Below are 20,155 nucleotides of genomic sequence, written 5' to 3'. Positions count from 1 at the left end.
AAGAATTCGATCGAGTCTCATTGCATGTTACAGTGTAAAGCAGAGGACGTGATTATTATATAATCTCTTCACTTAAACAGCACATATAAGCACAACTCAACTCAAACGTACTTCGAGCAGTTTTGCAATCAAACAATTTTGACATAAATCTTTAATGAGCCTTTAGAGGCGAGAATATCACAAAGTATCAAACTGTTTTCGTTACATTCTGTAAGTGTAAACGCAGCTTCATTTTGAACAGTTCATACCTTGATAAATATGTCGAGATGATACTGCATGCTTAAGTGCAGAATTTTGCTTTGAGAAAAAAAAAAAGTTTTGGCACCCAGTCTGGTAAAATCTTATGTACAAAAAATAATCACTAAAATTATTTCTAAAATCATTAAAATCATTTGCATACCTTCTCACCCCAGAAACCATTTTGGATATCTTGCTGTGTGATACATAACCACTAAAGAAAATAATTTGTAAAACTTTATGATTGATTTCAGAAACAATAGTAGTACTGCACAAGTCCACTTGGTGGACATCACTCGTCTACAACACGATGCTGAATTTGATGCAAATAAATGTAAGAATTAAGTAGCACAAACATTCCCTTTAAAACAAACAACCAAAAAAAACCTCACTGCACGTCTGCTGGTGTTTACAACGTCAACCTCGATTAAATCGAACATGTTCCAGTTTTAAATAAGTTTTACTGAAATTAGTGTGGAAGCGACTCAGGATGGGGTGGAGGCGTACTGCTGCAGCAGCTCGGAGTAGCACACGTCGCACACGCGCTCGGGCGTGATGGAGGACGGCAGGGGGATTTCGTTGAGCATGCAGTTCTTGCAGTAAACTTCTCGGCAGTTCTTGCACTCCTGCTAAAATGGCAGAGTAAAAATAGCAGCACTGTGAGAACTCGGGGCGTACAGTAAATAAAAAGAGCAAGATTTAAAAATGTAGAAATTAATATTTGAAAATTCATCACAAAGACTAATGGGTAACAAAAGCTGTGAGTGGCATCATCCACACTTTATCTTAATTATTCAAGATGTGTCATATCTTAAAACATTGCATTTGTATTAATTATACGGTTTGTTTTTATTTGATATAAAACTAAAAATGTAAAGTTTCCTGAAAAAAGGGGGCATTTGCATTTTCCTTGTTCTACTCGTATGCTAAATTAACACTGGCAGATTCTTGAATTGAATTAGTTGAAATGTGTTGAATGTTTTGACCAGCAGCCCTGGAAGTAGTTCCAGCTGGTTATAGGTTTAGATAAATGTATTTGTTTAAACACTATCATTTCTAGAATGACTGCTAATTCAGTGTTGCTTGGTGGAAGATCCAAACTGGCATCACTGTTGTATATAAGGCACGTTACATACAGTACACAAGAATGCAAATGTGACCACAGCTGTATGAATTTATACTGGTGTTTTACTCAATGTGGCCACTGTTGTGTTTATTTCTTAAATATTCATATTGAACTTTTACTCCTCTCTATTCTAGTCTTAATGATCTTCATTAAGAGATGATCAGTGATACCTTAGAACTGCTTAGTGCTTCCGAACTGTTGCACTTTGTACAAACAAATGGCTCTTGTTTGAATGACTGGTTCTGAAAAGGAAAGAAAATCTAAATGAGCAAACAGGAGATGTGTGTACAATCTCACAAACAAATCTTAACGTAGCATGCTGTTACGTTTTGACACAAAGGATGATTAAACTGTAACTCTGACCTGTTCGTCTTCGTGTGACAGCGACCTAGACAATGCAAAACAAGGAGTGATAAGTATTTATTTATTACTTTTGGATCACTAGTATTGTTTAAATAAACAAAGGCTCACAAGTTCGAACTGAGACTCGTTTTCTCTTCCAACACGTTTCGAAGTGTGTCGTTCTCCTTTCTGACCGTTTCCAGTTCCTAAATAAATAAATCCAGAACAACAGTTTCTTACATACAGAAATAATGCTGCTGTTGCAAAATGCCGACTCGCTTTGAAATCAAGAGTTACCTTTCTTATGTCCTCCACTTGTTGCTGCATGTCTCTGTGCGGAGGAGTTTTCACCAGCACGGTGTCTGAATGCTGACTCCCTCGTCTTCCTCGCTCCTTCCTCAGCTCCTGCTCCAAACCGCTCCTGCACCCCAAAAACACAAATACCTTTAAATATGTGGCTTAAAAAAAATCTGCATTCATCAAAACGAATTTTTATTAAGCTTAAAAATGTAGCAAGATTTTAGAAGAGAAAATAGTTGATACTAATGGAAATGAACTTGAAATAATCGTGGTCCTGCACCATTTAGATAATATTACAAACATTTACTTCACCCCCTTTACACAGTGAGTGACAATGTGTTGAACTGAAAAGCCTCTTGACTTGACATTGACCATGTACCTGACCTTGGCAACTAGATGTTGCCCCCTAATGGACAACCTGAGAAATTACTCTTTATACCCTGTATAAGGAAATAATGCAGATCCAGAAAAACACACAGGGATTTAACCAAATACAGTATATAATTCAGATTGAACAAACAAGGTGTTCTTATAGATGCAGATGTGAATAAAAGATTAAATCTAATCAAAAAGATTGATGGGGTATCTGGGCGATATAAAGGGTGTGCAGCAGATTATTTTGGTTGATGAAGACACGCAATAAAATAAAGTCAAATAAACAAACCAAACAAACAAAAAAAAAAAGAACTACAAAGAAACAAGAATGTGTGGCACTTTGTGGTTACTGCTTGGTCAGGGTTGTAGTGGATTAAATTTTGCTACAGTTTGTTTACTTTATAGGAGATAGAACCATAAATCTGGGAGGTGGTAGCTTAGTGGATAAGGTATTGGACTGCGGATCTGAAGGTCGTGGGTTCAAATCCCTGCCATACAAAGCTGCCGCGCCTGGGTCCCTGAGCAAGGCCCTTAACCCCATAGCTGCTCAGTTGTGTGAGATATATGTAAGTCGCTTTGAATAAGGGCATGTGCCAAATGGCAAAAATGTAATAGAAAATGCTGAAAAAGAATCTCCATGGGCATACTCATATGGTTTAAAAAAAAGTGTGGTTAAGGCCACAATCATTTCTAGTTGAAGTCCAAGAACCGTGTGCCTTCAAAAAAAAAAGGTCATGCCACAGAGTGTATATTAATCAGGAGCAATTAATACTTGAATAATATCAACCTGCAGGAATGTTGCATACCTCTGCTTTTGTAAATGCTCCACTTCCTGCTGCAGACTTGCAATTTTGTCACCAAACTCCTGTTTGAAAAGCCTGTTCGCCTCCTCAGCCAGATCCCTCTGCTTCTCTGCCTGTTTAGATCTGTATTTGAGCCAGATGAACTTAATGAGGTAAAAAAAAAAATGAGAACTAAAATGCTATGACAGGGAGGAGAACCTCAATAACGTCCAACTGAAATGAACAATCATAAAAAAGGAGACAGAAACGAGCATAAAACAAAAAATAAAAAATCTAAAAGTAAAAGGCTGGATGGAAATGCAAAGAAAGTGAAGAAATCTCAAAGTGTTGGATTTGATCTTTATTATGCTACTGTACTACATTTTACATAGATGGTTAAAGTCTACATACACTTTGATCATTTAATTGCAGTTGACAGAATAACCTCATCGACAGAAACCTTTCGAATTTATTTTGGGACTTAATACAGGACCACAAAGCTTTCGGATTCGCCATTAACCTCCACGATGGAGCCAGTTATTACACATGAATGCTATTTAGGCTCGTGATCTGTCCAAAGTGAAACCTGCAACTAGTTCCGCCTGGGAATACGCATTCACTTCAGTCAATTGCATAATAATTTTTACACTTGGGAGCATAATTCAGTACACTCGACTTCACGCAGGTGCTGATCCGGGTCCGTTTTACTTTCGCCGTGTCAGTTAAAAACTGGCCAGGAGAAGAAAAAAAAAAAAGGTGACCTACATAGTTATGCAAAGAGCTAATGGTACATGTTTAACCAGATCCTGCTACTATGTTAAAGCTTTTGATAGCCAAAGCCTTCCGTTCTAACATCCTTAAGTACGGTTATTCAAAGAGCGAAGAGATACACTGTAGAGATACGAGAAACGAGTTATTTTGTTACCATTTCCTACATATAAACTAACAAAAACAACAACAAAAAAAAAACTATAAAAAGCTGTCGGGTATTTAGCAAATCTTTAGGCTTTCTCAAACTATCCGGTCACTATCATTATCTGGTAAACCACAAAAAAAAAAAAAAAAAAAAAAAAAAAAAGGACTGGAAAGATTAAAACCATGCCGGCTCACTCGGAGTGTGATATTCACAGTAGAAGCAGAAACATGGTCGTCCATAAGGGAAAGAGAAAGCAACCGTAATAGACCTCGAACCCAATAAAATAAAAACCCTAGTTGTTCCAATGATATGCAAAGTCAAATTTAGGATATGTGTTGATGGAACTATTATTAGGCGTTTTTGCAAACGATCTATTGTTGCTTTTGCAGCAGTTTTCCTGCAGTCAAATTCAAGTTTCGCGCTTGCTTGACCACGTCTTTCTCGCTGAAAAGAGAACACAAATAAGAGGATGTCGTGGAAGGGATGCAAAAAAAAAAAAAAGAAGGGGAAAAAAAAAAGAAGCAAAAACAACAGGAGACATAAAGCAGAGAGGAGTTATTTCAAGAAAAGGTGAGTGCAGAACTTGAAACAGGGCAGATAAGCAATCCAATAATATGTATTTTGAGCCTAGTGCATTAGTGGATACAAAAACAAAAAAGGCACAGATTCCATTATGATTTCAGGGTTTCAAGCATGTGAACTCTTACCTGTGCTCCAGCTGTTTAATAGTGGCTGCCATCTGGTTTGTTTTCTCATCAAAGCGACTGATGATCTCATTCTTCTGTTTCAAACTGGTCTCCGAGCTCTGCAACGCAGCCAAACACACACCTCACACCTCAACATGTGTGTAAAACCTATTTTTATGTTCTGTATAAAAAAGGCTGTACATTTTTACGTATATATATTTATATTTAAAAAAATTATATCAAAATAATACACTGATACTTTGTCAATTTGAAGGTACATCGAATGTCGGGAAACAACTGCAAGAGAGCTGGTCATGTTGCAAAGATTCCACAAAATCCTCCATTCCAAAGACTCAAAGTTTATCTTGACTTTTAACTAACTAACACTGGATAATCCAAAAACAGTAACTAAATTATTAAAAGAGGAAAAATTCCATATTTATCATTAAACATCGATTAAATGTTACTTTAGAAATGATCATGTATGTGAACATGCGCACTGAAGACAGATCTACAGTGTGTGACAAACGAAACGCATGCATGTCCATTCTACTTATATGTGACAAACTATGTAAAAGGAAAAACACATAAGAATTGGACAGTGAATGACTGGAAGAAATTTCCATGGACAGAAGAGTCTTAATCTGACATTTCTGGCTCTTACAGAAGAACTTATGAGATGTTAGCAGACTGCCTCACAAACTTGGAGGTGGAATCTTAAATATTTGTGGTTGTTTTGGAGCAGGGAAGACTTAAAAGTTATTCCAGGTGGAAGGAATACTGAACCAACATAGCTGCCATTCCATACTCAAAAACAGTAAAAGACGAGGTCCACATTTTCCAAAAATGTCCACATTTTTGACAGAAATTGTATTATAATTTATATTATGCATTTTTAAAAAAAAAATGTATCAATTCACCGGCGCTGTGAAAACATTTTAAACACATTGGTGGTCATTATACTGTACCTGGGACTTGTGGCAGAGCTCATGGTTGATTCTGCGTAAATCATCTAGCTGATGTCTGAGCTCCACCAGCGCATCGTGTTTCTCACAAATGTCCTTCTCCAGCATCTTCATGGACAGCTCCATCTCCTGCCTCATCCCAATCTGCACCTCCAGCTCTTTCTCCACATCCTACACAAAATGTTTGTAATTGTTTATATTTCAACGCTGACTGATGGGCTAATCACTGGGTATAATTACTACAATAAAGATATGCCTATTCTAGACAGAGTGTCACACACTTAAGATCTAACTGACCAGTCTGAGCTGAGTTTCCTCTTTAAGCTGCTTTCGGGTTTCTCCAAGTACTTGGCCATCGGCAGCTCCATCTGGCCTCAAAGCCTGCAACGCACATATACCTGTATTTTAGTTCTGTTTAAGGCATCTGATGATATTTTAATCTCTGACGTGTGGTGTATCAGTACCTTGCGATTGGATTCCACGAGGTAAGAGCTTTCCTCCTTCATCCTCTCTACCTCCTCTTGCAAAGTGATGATTCTATTGTTTGCAACTGCAAGCTGTAAGAATCAGACAAGAGATTGTTGGGAGAAAAGACTGGAGCGTCCTTGTCTGCTACCATTCACACAACTTACAATTTTATTAAACAAAAAATAAATAAATAAATAAATTGGGAGAAAGAAAATGGGAGATAAGAGGAGAAAAAAAAATTAAGAAAAAAAGCGCTCAGGCTTCCCAGGGAAAAAAACAACAAAAAACCAGACTGGAGCCATTTTATATTTATTCCGATTACAATGTTGGATTTCAAAACATTAATACACACCTCCTCTGTAAGTTTTGTGTTGGACTTTTCAAGGGCATCCACTTTGGCTTGAAGGTTGTTCACAGAAGCACTGCCAGGGAGATACAGATATAACAAGGCCAGACAATGTAAGCCAGACAAGGCCAAACAAACCGTAAACCAAAGTAATAACTGTAGCAGTAACTATACCTTAAATGTCTGTTGAGCTCCTCGACATAATTCTTCTGGTCAAGGATTGCTGTGATTTGTCCGTCACTAGAATAGAACAATTTAAAATGTGCAGGAGGGAATGAGCAACGGTCGAACGATCCGAGTTTGTGTAATCCATACAATGTGTAATATATGTATGTGTGTGTGTGTGTGTGTGTGTGTGTGTGTGAGAACTTACCCCTCTGTGCTCTTGCTGCTGTGACCTCCATCTTTTAGATACATAGAAAAATCTATAACGCCAACCTGCCAAGGTAACACATGACTAACTGGATCAAAAACAAAATAAAATCACCTGATAAAAATGAATGAACATCAAAATCCTTAACTATTATGAAACCAAGTCAAAGTGTCTTGCTCTGGATAAAAACCATACATGTCTAAAAAAAACCTTAGTAAGTAAAAAATAAATAGTCATTTGTAAAATTATAAAGTACCTGAGAGTCCAAGTCTTCTCCCTTCATACACAGATTTGCATCAATGACATTGAGTCCCACCAACAGTCCAGCAATTACTGCTCCCTCTTCCTCCATCATCAGAGCATTGGGCTCATAGAACTCACTTAAATATATAAATATATACACATTAGAAGCAGGCTGACGTTAAAATGGTCTTATAAAAACATGTAAGTCTGCACACCTTAGAAGATCCTTTCTGTTAATTATGGTCTTCATGTAGTCCGAGAGCTTCTTCTGCATGAGGGCCAGTCTCAGCCACGCTCTGCCTCTTCCCAAAGGAGTTCTAAGAAAACATAACTAAATCAGTGCCAGGAGCTGTGAGAGGAAAAAGTAGAAAGAAAGTGGGAGAAAATAAGCAGACTTGGCTTACTTAAGGCCAGGAAGATCTTTGACACTAGCGGTGATTTCACCAGCTTCTGGAGTCAACTTCTCCACTAACTCCAGAGGACCCCAGAACGACTTGTTCTGACCGAGGAACGTCTTCTTGCCTTCAATTTAATAAAGTTTGGACAAAAAAAAATGTATAAGGACAATAGAAATCAACAAAAGACAGCTGAATTGATTTGTGCACCAAATTCCGCTGCATACTTTTGAGTCCGTGTTTCAGACAGTGCTCCATCACGACAAAGAATTGCTGCAGCGGGGCGTAGTCTGAGTCTAGTGTGCGGCCCAGGTTTAGCGCTGACTCGATCAGGCCTTTAATGCTCAGCTTGGCCATGTTCATCAGGTTAAGCCTCTCGATAGCGATGGGGTCCTTGGGATCTGAGGGCACATAAAAAAAAAATAATAAAAAAAAACACCAAATGGCATATTATAAAGCACTGCTGTCAAATAAAAGGATCACAAGCTTTTCAGCTTGAAGAAAAACTCACAATAAATAGTACAGGAATGTCCGCACACTATAATGGTACAAAGTTTAACAGTGTAGATATCTTTTTTCCTTCTCGTTTTTTATTCACCAGTTACGTTAACCTACAACACATAATTAACATGTATAACACAGTGACCAGCTTAAACACAACCGTTCTGCTAAACATATTACCTACTGTACATAATCTGAAGATCCAAATATAGTTCTTTAACTTGAAGCCATTTAGTCAGCAATCCAGTTTCTCAATTTGAGCTCTAACCAAGAAGGTTCATTTTTCAAGACTTATTTAAAGCTAATGAAGAACCCACTTTATTGCTTAAAATAAAGAAAGAAAGAAAGAAATCCATTAGCATTTTGTTGAAAGAAAAAGACAAATGACAAGATGAAAGCATGAATTTAATTAATGGATTTTTTTTTTACTAGTATAAAAAAACCTGCACTGATAAAAAAAAAAAATTCAAAAAGTAATTACCATCACAGGGCACTTATGCAAAGGGTATAGTAAAGCATTGTAAGTTTCTTTCCGCAAGATTTTATTTATTTTTTTATTTTAATTCAGTGTCTGAAGAAAACTAGGCTTTTCATGATAATTAAATAGAAACACCAGTGAAAGTATTACCAGAAACGGTAACAGAGATATGATCGTGACTCTAGTTGAAAACAATATACCAGAGTATAACAAAGTTGTTTTCATTATTATTATTAATAATAATAATAATAATAATAATAATAATAATAATATTATTATTATTCCTAACATAAACTGAACGTTAATAGCCGTTCCAGTATGCTGGAGTCACGTGCTCTTCACCTTATATTACACAAACAGGTTTTTGTGAAATGTGAAAGTGAATTTGATCCCCAACTTGTTTGATGTTAAAGAAATGCTTTCAGTTCTCATTTATTGAAAATTGATAATCTGTGGGTAGACCGATAAAAAAAAAAATAAATAAATAAAAAATCAATGCTACTCTGAATCAGCAGACAGGGACTGCTGCGGTACTAAAGGTCAGATGAGGTTGCAGGATATCATGACAAACAAAAAAAAAAAAAAAAACAACTCCAACATCTCAGGCCTGCAGGAACTAATTAGTAGTGCATTGCCCTAAGGAATTAGTGTAAGTGTGAAATGCCTACAACACCATGCAAGTGCCAGGAAAGATCAGCCAGAGAGAATGGTGAGAGTAGCAGAATCTGAGAAAAAAAACACAAAGGAAAAAACAAGCGCGATCTAGACAGTTAAGAATAACAAATAAAAAAAAGACAGAATGAGAGACAGTGAACAAGCATGGCAGAGACGGCCGATGAGAACGCAGGCTTGATGGCAGGCTGGAGGTGTTCAGAGAAAATGTAGCTAATGACTGATAAGGTCTCGTCATACAGCCGGTATGGTTTTCGAACGATGCCTATAGAGGTGGGAGTGAAAGGAGGAAGTGATGCCGCGATACGCACCTTTGAACTCATCAAGCATTTGCATTTGTTCCACCAATTCTGTGAAATCTTCCCATGAGTCTTTGCAAAGGACAATGGGAAAAGAATAAAGAAACAAAAAAAAAAAGGAAATTGTTTGCGTTTCATGCATTTCACGGGTGTAGACTAAATCAACGATAAACGCATCAAACATTTCACCCTATCAAAAGTAATAGTCATTAGCCATGTTTATGAATGATCTGTTCTGATTGGTCAAACTGATTGTTGATTCATTTATTCTTAAAAGAGCTCTGACAGCATTTCCGGCTGCCTGGGTTTACTAATGCGCGTCATGTAATACTTTACTATTTGTAACATCAGAACTTGCACACAGTGTGTAATCGTGTGTATGGTGAGGAGATGTTTAGCATGTTTGGGAGGAGTCTCCAGGGTCAGCACTGTGGAAAAGGCAGAGGATATTTGCCTGTATATTCTGTCTCGTTAAATTCCTGAGAGAAAACTAGCTAAGTGCTATTATTCCACATCAATCATAACTAGAAATGGATACAAAGTCATTCTTCAAAGAATAAAAATGGGTTGTGTTGGTAAACAGTTGATAAGCAGGCAGGAATACATCTCTGGGTCATAATTGGGCTGTGCTGTTATAGGAGACTGAGCTTTCTTTAAAAGCTAAAACCATTCCAGGATCATTCATTATATCACATTTTACTACACTCCAGCTCTTATATTTGAAATGAGCCACAAGCAAAAGCATTCAAAACCTATATTTTGAAACACTTTTTCCAACCAGTACAGTGACAAAATAAAAAAAATGAATTGTTCTGCCTTTAAAATCTCGTTTCTTGGCAGGTTTATGGGTTTAGCGGCACAAAGAGAGCCGTAAAAAAAATGCCTGAAAACTGACTGCGCCTCAAAGACAGCACAAGGACTTTTTTTTTTTTTTTTTACAAAAAGAGACCTTTGCTGATGAGGATGTCTGGAAAATTTGTAATCTGACTACAATCAAATAGAAGCGTTTATCAATATCATATAAGAAGAAATCGTTTTCATTATTGAACAATATGGACTGAAATTCGCTCAATAATTATTTAAATTGGTTCGTAATTAAAATGTTACAAAGCCACAGAGGAAACAAAGGCATCTGTGTGATTTTGCAAGGGGTCACATTCGCACCTTCTGTAAAAAACCTATCCCCTTAAAAAGGTGTCAGAATAGAACTCATACATTTCTGCATCTGCTTTCATAAAATCCAACCTTTGTCCCAGGTAGACGTCATATAAATAACTTCAGTATAGACTTCAGATATCAGTGAACGACTATGGGACTATAAACCATCTGTTCTTAGTGAAGAGCTCTGACAGCATTTCCGGCTGAAGTGATTATATGCAACATCCAACCATTAAAAGGTTCTCGCCAAGTCAAATTCTTAAGAAAGGGTGTTAATAACAGTTGCAAAAGCAGTCAATAGATATAAAATGCTGTTACAGTCTTAGCACAAAACACAAATATGAGCTGACTCTTGTCATGGCATTGCATGTCTCTGCAGATTAAACTGTAAGAAATATCACTTGATGGATGTTAATTTAAAAAAACAAAACAAAAAAAACAAAAACAAAAAAAAACACTGCAGATTGGTATAAATCAATACTTTTCTAAAATGTCCTACAGAAATGATTGATTTAAAACAATTTATTTTCTTAAAAAATTTTGTTAATTCATAATACAAAAAAAAAGCTTTGAAACTGTAATCATTGCACTAACTAGAAGGACAGATTACAGATCTGTAATTTAGCTCAGAGCTACCGAGAGCATCTCCGCCCTTTGATCACGACTCCACACACAGATGTATTGAGCGTGTTTAGAAGCGCGCTAATGATACGAGTGCTATCTGATCCCAGCACATCACTAAAACTGTCACAAAGAAAGCATACATCATCTTATATTGGCCTGGAATTGGGTTATTCAGCACATGTGCACTGTTAATCGGGTTTCCTTTGCTTTTCTAACTGCACAGACCAGCGCCATAGGAATCATTATTGCATTGGGAAAGAACTGCGGTCATGCCAGTTGAAACAGCTACAAAGATATTGTTCATAGAACATTAATAGGCAGGTTACAATACAATGATTAGAGCTGCATCGTGATTTTACAAAGAAATCTAAATACTGATGCATGTGCTCAAGATCAGCCAGCAGGCACATGCATTTAGCCAAAATCTGATGTGTTTATGCAGGAATTGTAACATTTTATATAAGTGAAAACCTTCATTAAGGATCTATGCTTTAGAGGAACTTTGGTCTCTATGCTTTCGTGTTTCAGGGTTGACCTAAAAGCTTGAGCAGCAGAACCTTTGTCAGTTTATCTCGACCTACAATTCTGCCTAAATCACCTAAAAATTCCCTAAATTCCTCAAAAAGATCATGTGTCCACCTGAAAAGCTATCGGTAGCTCTGCGTGCACTGTAGGCCTCCTGCAATGAGGAACTAATCCTGCATATAATTCAATAATGATTATCCAACGCATTAGCAAGACAAAAGGCAACGTTGCCAGAGCCCAAGGGTTTCCTTTCAATGAGAGTGTCGATGCTTAGATTTTAAAACATGACCTCCATTTTTTTTTTTATTGCATTTAAGTCAAAAAGACCATGGATGGTTTGTTGGCAAGAACTGAAGAAAAAAAAAAAAAAAAAAAGAAAAAGCGCCTACATATCCCAGCAAGCTCATTGAGCAACATGGTGGCCCGAGCCCCTACCTTCATGTGCTGGCTCAGGCTCGGGAGTGAGCGAGATGTCATTGAGTTCACGTAGACACAGCCACTCGCCATCCACAGACACGCGGAAGTTGCACAGGTAGATGGTCTCGCGGGCAGCCTGCGTGATCTTGTCTGTGGTGGGGGTGGGCGCCTCGCTCTGTGGCGTCAGATCCGACATGGTGACTCAGCTGTGAGGCCCAGTGACTACGACAATAACAACAACGATGGCCTCCGTTGCCCGAGAGCCGGAGAAGAATACAGATTAATCAGGAATGAAAACGAGCTCCTGCCAACAGGAGATGAAGAAGAAACAATGAAGGCCAATGAAAGGAAGAAAAAACAGCCAGGGCAGTAATTAAACAAGAGGCTTTTCTTTTTGTCTGGTTTCTTCTTTCAAAAAAAAAAAAAAGAAAAAATTACAAATTCCAAGCTGGAATCGGAATCATGAGAAAATCCGTCGCATGAAACAGTGTCTGCTTTCTGGTCTCGCTCAGCAGAACGAGGAGGATTGAGATGCTGCAAACGGCTCAGTGGTGGAGCAACAATCACAACTGCCTCTCTTTCTCCTCGTCTCACTCCGCACAGCCCCCACTCACGCTAACTGGATTGGTTGTGTTCGCTGCAACCGAGTGGGTGTTGACCAAGATGGCTGCTGTGATGCTGAGCAGCATTGTCTGAGTCACGTGAGCAGATGGTGCAAGCGGAGAGAGATGAATTCCTGGGGGGATCGGGATGATGCAGGAGTGTGCTCATGCGTGATCCGTTACTCTTGGCTCAATGAGGATGCCTCGGTGAAAGGCACCGAGGCTTTAGTAATCGAGCCAAATGAACAGAATGCGTTTGCTGCTGGGTGATTTATATACTGCACCTAAATACATCGATTACATTTAAATCCGACCTGATGATTACTGTATTACAAAATAAATAAAAAAAATTTTTTAAATGATGATGCAAATCGGCAATACTCAAATACACGCGAGTCAGGAAATAACACCAGATGTTAGACAATCAATACAAGTTGACAAATCGGTGTCTTCTAAGGACAGAGCAAGCAAGCTAAGCCATATGTGGAAAAGAAAACTCTAAAAGCCCTCAGTACCATACACACCTACCGCCAATAAGGTTTGGTTTTCGACTAAGAACCACAAGCCAGAAAATATGATAATCTATTTACTCAGCAAAAACACACACACTTACATTAATATATACAGAGCTTAGTTGGTCAAGCTCCTTCTTTTAATCAATAATAATATTGATTTAAAGAATGAGTGGACATTTCTGTCAGATGATGGTTCAGACACAAATCCTGAGTTCTTTCTCTCCATTTACGAGCATCAAATATTCATGAAGATTGCTTGCAAAATGGTTATTTTACTGCTAGCAAATAAAGCAGTGTGTGAAAGGTAGGTTCATATGTGGACTAGCTAGTGTTCACACCATAACTGCAGCTCGGTTATAAACTGCTTTTGATTATTACAAGTTATAACATGAGTATATGCCATATTTCATAACCTGCATAAGCAGTCAGATGTAGGAAAGCTGATTTTTGTTTATACATCAGTCTAATCAACACTGTGAGTTACATGTACTTCACTGCTACTAGTCCCATTTCTTACAATAATAAAATAATATAGAATTATAATAAACATAATTACAGAATTGCAGTCGAGTATGGTAGATTCTGTACATGAACTGAACTGTTAGTTTGACTCGGTAAGAAACCCGTGAGCCGTGAAGACAAGACGAAAAAAAAAAAACTTATCTAGGTTACAACACAAATGTTCAACATGTAAGAAGGTTTTCAGAAATCTACAAATGCACACAGTGCAACTGCAGTTAAAACAAGTGCCATGCGATGCATAAAAACACACCTGGGACGCCCCTGGGACTAGCAAGCAATGCTTCAGTGTGCTGCTCCTTACCACATTTTGGTTTGCATTGGAAACTGACTAGTAATTAGTCAAATAAGGTGAACTAGTGATTAGCTATAATGGCTAAACACGGCTTCAAATGCACATCATGCTTGTGTCCTTGACAGAAGAGATCTCCCAGTCTAGAGTTTGTTAAATGAACAATACGACTTGAGAATCTGCTTGCAGTGTGGCCTGGTTTACTGCTTTGTCCACCCCTGCATATCTGAATCATCTGGACATTTAGGCTATAAGACACGAAGCTAAAAATGCACAGTGATTACAGGGTTAGTGCCTTAATGCCTTAATGTTAACACCTGCCTAGTAATGAGCAAGCAAACCTATAACTTCAATAATAATATTCCAATGATATGCACATTTTATAGTTTTATCTGTTACCTTTATTAAGAACCTCACCAGTGGATTGCAATTTACCTGTGTAGCTTTTCTCTTTAAATATTTCCTCTTTCATAACAGGACTGGTGCGTTGGGGTTTTTGGAAAGAAATGTGAAACAGAAATGAAAACTGAAAATATTTTAATGATGATGAATGTGGAATTGTGCCAGCCAGTCCCTGGTTTAATGACCCGAGTTTCATCACACTAGTTCTATTTGTCAAGACAACATCAGCTTCTAACAACGATTTTACAGTGACTGCAAATATGTTTGACTTAATAGTGACCTAAATTCCTGAATGGCTTTGTTCCAGCCCCAAACACACTGCACAAGATCTGGGCTCCTAATCAGCATATATGAAAAGTAAAAAAATAATATTAATTTTCTATCTATCTATCTATCTATCTATCTATCTATCTATCTATCTATCTATCTATCTATCTATCTATCTATCTATCTATCTATCTATCTATCTATCGAGAGAGAGAGAGAGAGAGAGAGAGAGAGAGAGAGAGAGAGAGAGAGAGAGAGAGAGAGAGAGAGAGAGAGAGAGAGATAGAGAGTTAGGCCAGTTTTAGATTAGAGGTGCAGATCCCAGCGTTCACTGAAAGTATTAGGATAAAGATGGTCTTGTGTTTGTTGTCAGAGTGAGCATGCTACTTTCTGCAGTGCTGGAATCTCAGCTTGCACTATTATTATCATAAACACCACGTGTCAAATGGAAAACTGTGTGCTCCAAACAGCATTAATCACCAGTTGTGCCTTTGGTTATGCTGTATGTGCTCTCATGTTAAATCCTGCCTTCTCACTAAACCTCTATGAGTCAAATGCATGTGTATTTCAACCTTCTAATGCTGCCTGGAAAGACTACACTGAATCATCACTTCCTTCATCAAATTCAAGCCATGTTTGATTTGTAATTAGCTCCACATCAGCTTGCGTGTATTTCTGCGCACAATCTTATTTCTATACTGTTTATTTGGTTCGGTGTACACTTGCTGACCAACAGGAGCTTCTGTAAACCTGATTATTTGTGCAATTATTCTGATCAGCCAATCATGTTACAGCAGCACAACCGTCGTCAATATCCGGGGACTCCTGTACAGTGTACGTGGAGTCTTTAAAACAGGCAAGTGAGAGTCAGTTCTGTGGGTGCTAACACTTGGTTCTTGAGAGAGAGAGGCCGAAGGCAAATGAAATTCAAATAGCCGTTCTATACAACTGTGGTAAGAACAGAAGCATCTCAGAATGAGGAAGTAACACTACCTACTCAACCTCCATTTCAGCCGTATTCTCGTGTCACAGATCATTCCCCAGTTGACCTCAAGCGTATTACACTGTATTCGGTTCCTTTACACGACATACGGTAAAGAGAATCCCCGGGGATACACTGAGGTGGGTGGGTTCCCCTTTTTTAGTTCTCAGTTTCTTCCTCACACACTTAAAGGAAAAACCCTTCCTGAATGACACATAAATATTTATATTCTTAAATTTAACATGTGATCGTTAATTGTGCAAAAGGTTTATTTTATGATTCAATTAGGATTTTCTTTGTGTTGAAACGTCACTGACAGTTTTCACAATTTCCTACATTATGCGTTTCCTCCCTAAACTTTTGCCACAAAGTTGAAGGGACACAATTGTATAGGTTACATTCGAATGCACCAGAATTAAACTTTCCCTTCATTTAAACTTGGAGCCCTAAAACTGTTCCACATGAAAATGTCCCTGTGCACCAAGCCAGCTCCATGAAGCCATGGTTTACATGAGATGGTGTGGAAGATCTTAAGTGGCCAGCTTTAGAGCTCTCAACTAAACAACTTTGGGATAAATTGGAATGCTGACTGCACCCCAGGCCTCCTCACCTGATAACAGTACTTGACTTTACTAACACATCTGTAGCTGCATGAGCGTACATCCAGGGCTGTAGCTATCGATTATTTTAGCAAATCAAGTATTCTACTGATTATTCCATAATCATCATTAATTGAACAATCAGATAAGAAGTACTTTTTCTTTATTGAAGAGGGTTAGGGTTAGGGTGATTTGTTTCCTTTTTAGAAAATTTTTTATTATTGCTGAAATCCATACAAGAACATCGGTGAAAACTAAACCCATTTAGTGCATTATAATTATGTTGTGTCAAAATGCAAATACAAATATATGAATAAATAAATCATAAAAATTTTTTTTTTCAGATTACTACAAAAAAAACATCAAATAATAATAATAATAAATAAAACAACTGCACTGTATGTTGTGTTCTTTATGTTTTAGTTTGAAGTAATCACAAACTTTGGAAACTTTTGGTCTTCTTATTTGGCCTGAATCCTTTTAATTCTGACTTTCCCTCGCAATTCCGATTTTATTTCTCGCAAACATCGAACAGTTCTGTTGCATCCACCGGTAACATGTTGTGGGTCTGAAGTTTGGTGTAGGAACGAGGCTCCTCCTCTGTTTCGTCTCTTCCAGAGCTGATTGTTAGACTGAGTTTTCTTAGGCTTAGGCTTTCTTGAGGCTTAGTGTGATACCATGCGATTCTATTGATTGTAGACTATTTTCATTTTTATTGTGTAAAACCTTCTGGCACTACAGAGGGAGCGACTCTGGCAAACATTTTTTTTAATGTGGTGGAAACTGGTTGTTCAGAGCGCTGCAGAGTTTAGTGGGTGGTGTGTCAGTAATAATGGCCCGTGGGGAAACACAATGCTCCATGTGTAGTTAAACACACTAAACGAAGCCTCAATAATAATCTGCCTCGATAATTTTCTGTATACGAATTACTCGAGGAATCGTTTCAGCCCTACACAAATTTCCACAAGCACACTCCAAAATCTAGTGAATGATCTTCCCAGAAGAGTGGTGATTATTATAACAGAAGATCATCTTGCGAAAATTAAAACAGCACGGAGCAACAATCAGGCACGACAAACACATATAATAACTTCAGAATATTTAATATTCAGATATATAATGTGATTCAGGTAAAAGTTTTCCTTGAAGACGTTACCTCCATACGTTATTTCAGGTTTTCCTTTACACATTTCTGTAAAGCTGAATTGTCTTGACTGTTGTTTTAACCTCTGAAAAAATAAATTACAACCAAAAACTAAACTGAAAAACCTTCTCATTGTTTTCAGATAGATGTTAATTAGAAGTTTTTCACTAGACATCATATGTACTAGTTTTGTGAAGGAAATCTTTATCTGTTATAGTTTTTTTTGAAGGACACTCCTCAGAATCATACATTAGAAAACATTAAATGAATAGACATTTATAAATGACTGACATGAAAGCTGATATATAGTAAATGGAGAATTGACCAAGTTCATATTTAATGGTGTGAAAAGTTATAAAATTAGCAAAAAACAGGGTTTGGGTTTGTATTATTTAAACTTTAATGGCGTGGCACCTTTTTAAATGCTGACTCATGACATTTTATTCGTACATCTTCTTTCTTTTAAAGAAATCGACCTGCATTTACAGTATTTTTCATACAAAATTTGTTTAATTTTTTTACACAAATAAAGACGTTCACAGACTTGACATTTGAAGCTTAGAGAAGTAAACACAGAGCTAGCTAGGGCGACTTAGCCAACGGTGCTCGTGCTCGTGCGCGCGCTCGAACGCAACACACACATGAACGCGCATTCATGCAATTATATGTATGATATTTTATTGATTATAAATAACGCGCTGTTTAACAACTTACTTTTGTTTTTCTTGGTCGTCTCGATGTGAAACTCATACTTCACCGTGCCAGGAGGATTCGAGATTTTTTTGGCAAACTGGACGTTGGCAGAATCTAGAGCTTCTTTAAAGTAAATAACGGAGGTGGGAGTAAACGTGTCCTCTTCCGGAGTCTTGGGAAAATGCCCATTATTGTCCTGAAAAGAAGGTCGATCTAATTCCGCGGAAGATATAAAACTTTCAGCCACGTCTGGGTTTTGATGATCAGGGTTGGTGTCCTGCTCTGCCGCCATGTTCCGCTTAGAAATGTACACTGCTCCTTTTTCTGCTCAGTTCCTGGTAAAAGAATTGTTGTACATTTTATTTCACTTCTCTCAGTCTGTCATCAGTGCATTTTTAAAAAACCCCTCTGTCACTCATGTGTTGTTCCCTTTGACGTGCTCTTCCCTTCATAAACACAAATAAACTTTGAGCCGTGGATTGGAGTCACGTAGTCATGACGTAATCACGCCGCCTCGTGACTAAAGGTGCATTGCAGGAAGGATCGATTCGATACTAAGGCACTTTCCAGGATGGATAATAATTTAAATGTGTGATTCGATCCTCCTGAAACAACACCAGCATCGATACTTTAGAATTGATCTGCTTATCTCTATTCCTGTTCTCGAATGGGTTTACATAGATAGCTGTAAGACTATCTATCTATCTATCTATCTATCTATCTATCTATCTATCTATCTATCTATCTATCTATCTATCTATCTATCTATCTATCTATCTATCTATCTATCTTATCTATTGAATATCTATTGATTCTATTGAATCGTCATTTGTCATATCTTATTTCCAATTATTTAAAGATTGTGCTGTTCATGATATGTTTCCACAAAAGATCAAACACAATGAGCAGAAAAATTGTAAACCTTTCATTCAAACTGTATAAAAAAAAACCTTTAAGATCAAAGTTCTGTCATCCGGCCTATAAATATTTAAGGTATATGGACAAGATGTGTTTAATATAACAGATTTGTGGGAATCGTGAATGCAAACCAAGTGGATTCCCAAAATTGTTTTGGAAAAGAAACTGAAAGTAATTAGATGGATGGATGGATGGATGGATGGATGGATGGATGGATGGATGGATGGATGGATGGATGGATTGATGGATGGATGGATTGATGGATGGATGGATGGATTGATGAATGGATAGATGGATGGAAAAGAAACTGAAAGTTATTAGATGGATGGATGGATGGATGGATGGATGGATGGATGGATTGATGGATGGATGGATGGATTGATGAATGGATAGATGGATGGAAAAGAAACTGAAAGTTATTAGATGGATGGATGGATGGATGGATGGATGGATGGATGGATTGATGGATGGATGGATGGATTGATGAATGGATAGATGGATGGAAAAGAAACTGAAAGTTATTAGATGGATGGATGGATGGATGGATGGATGGATGGAAAAGAAACTGAAAGTTATTAGATGGATGGATAGATAGATAGATAGATAGATAGATAGATAGATAGATAGATAGATAGATAGATAGATAGATAGATAGATAGATAGATAGATAGATAGATAGATAGATAGATCTGTTGTATAGGACATGATGTTGATATCCCTAATGCATACTTGAGGCACCGATGAGACTCTCTGGGATGGTCAATTGAGTGATGGCACCCTCTGCCACACTACTCCTCAGTCCTTCCTTCTCCTGAGGTTGCTCCTTTCTCGTAACTCAGTACACTGAGGCACCGTTGAGACTCTGTGGGATGGTGTGGTGATGGCACCCTTTGGGTTGTCAAGTGGGCGCCCTCCTTCCTGGGTGTTTCGCTGATAGGCCCACGACACCTCCAGAGGGTTCAGCAGTGAATCTCAGCGTCCCAGGGTTACTCCC

At 37.7% G+C, this 20,155-nt stretch overlaps 1 protein-coding gene across 11 annotated transcripts; it reads right to left on the bottom strand.

Annotated features, from left to right (window-relative positions):
* Window positions 1–120: 120 nt before the first annotated feature.
* Window positions 121–18,759, bottom strand: rufy3 (RUN and FYVE domain containing 3). Of its 11 annotated transcripts, none has more exons than XM_083526942.1 (19): window positions 18,265–18,744; window positions 9,517–9,576; window positions 7,782–7,955; window positions 7,564–7,681; window positions 7,375–7,476; window positions 7,173–7,296; window positions 6,917–6,981; window positions 6,718–6,783; window positions 6,550–6,619; window positions 6,194–6,286; window positions 6,027–6,110; window positions 5,733–5,900; window positions 4,786–4,883; window positions 3,187–3,306; window positions 2,003–2,126; window positions 1,835–1,911; window positions 1,727–1,751; window positions 1,534–1,605; window positions 121–866 (listed from the first exon to the last, which is right to left on the bottom strand). In XM_083526942.1, the coding sequence occupies exons 1-19, from the start codon at window positions 18,533–18,535 to the stop codon at window positions 723–725; spliced, it is 2,055 nt and encodes a 684-aa protein (XP_083383068.1). In that variant the 5' UTR covers window positions 18,536–18,744; the 3' UTR covers window positions 121–722. The 11 variants fall into 11 exon arrangements, with proteins under 11 accessions (XP_083383068.1, XP_083383071.1, XP_083383074.1 ...); XM_083526945.1 differs by having other exon boundaries at window positions 121–863; XM_083526948.1 differs by lacking the exon at window positions 18,265–18,744 and adding an exon at window positions 12,247–12,925.
* Between the last annotated feature and the right edge of the window lie 1,396 nt (window positions 18,760–20,155).

Source organism: Silurus aristotelis (genome assembly GCF_946808225.1).
Source record: "Silurus aristotelis genome assembly, chromosome: 23".
Classification (NCBI taxonomy): Eukaryota; Metazoa; Chordata; class Actinopteri; order Siluriformes; family Siluridae; genus Silurus; species Silurus aristotelis.
Note: the sequence above shows the minus strand (reverse complement) of the source record. Positions and strands in the feature narration are given on the sequence as shown.

What these genes read in the sequence shown, in the direction of transcription:
- rufy3 (XM_083526942.1), bottom strand. Translation starts at nt 18,535, where the DNA reads ATGGCGGCAGAGCAGGACACCAACCCTGATCATCAAAACCCAGACGTG. An exon ending in TCTGAAACACGGACTCAAAA is followed by an intron (nt 7,682 to 7,781) that starts GTATGCAGCGGA and finishes ATTAAATTGAAG; the next exon opens with GCAAGAAGACGTTCCTCGGT. An exon ending in AGCAGCAAGAGCACAGAGGG is followed by an intron (nt 6,784 to 6,916) that starts GTAAGTTCTCAC and finishes GTTCTATTCTAG; the next exon opens with TGACGGACAAATCACAGCAA.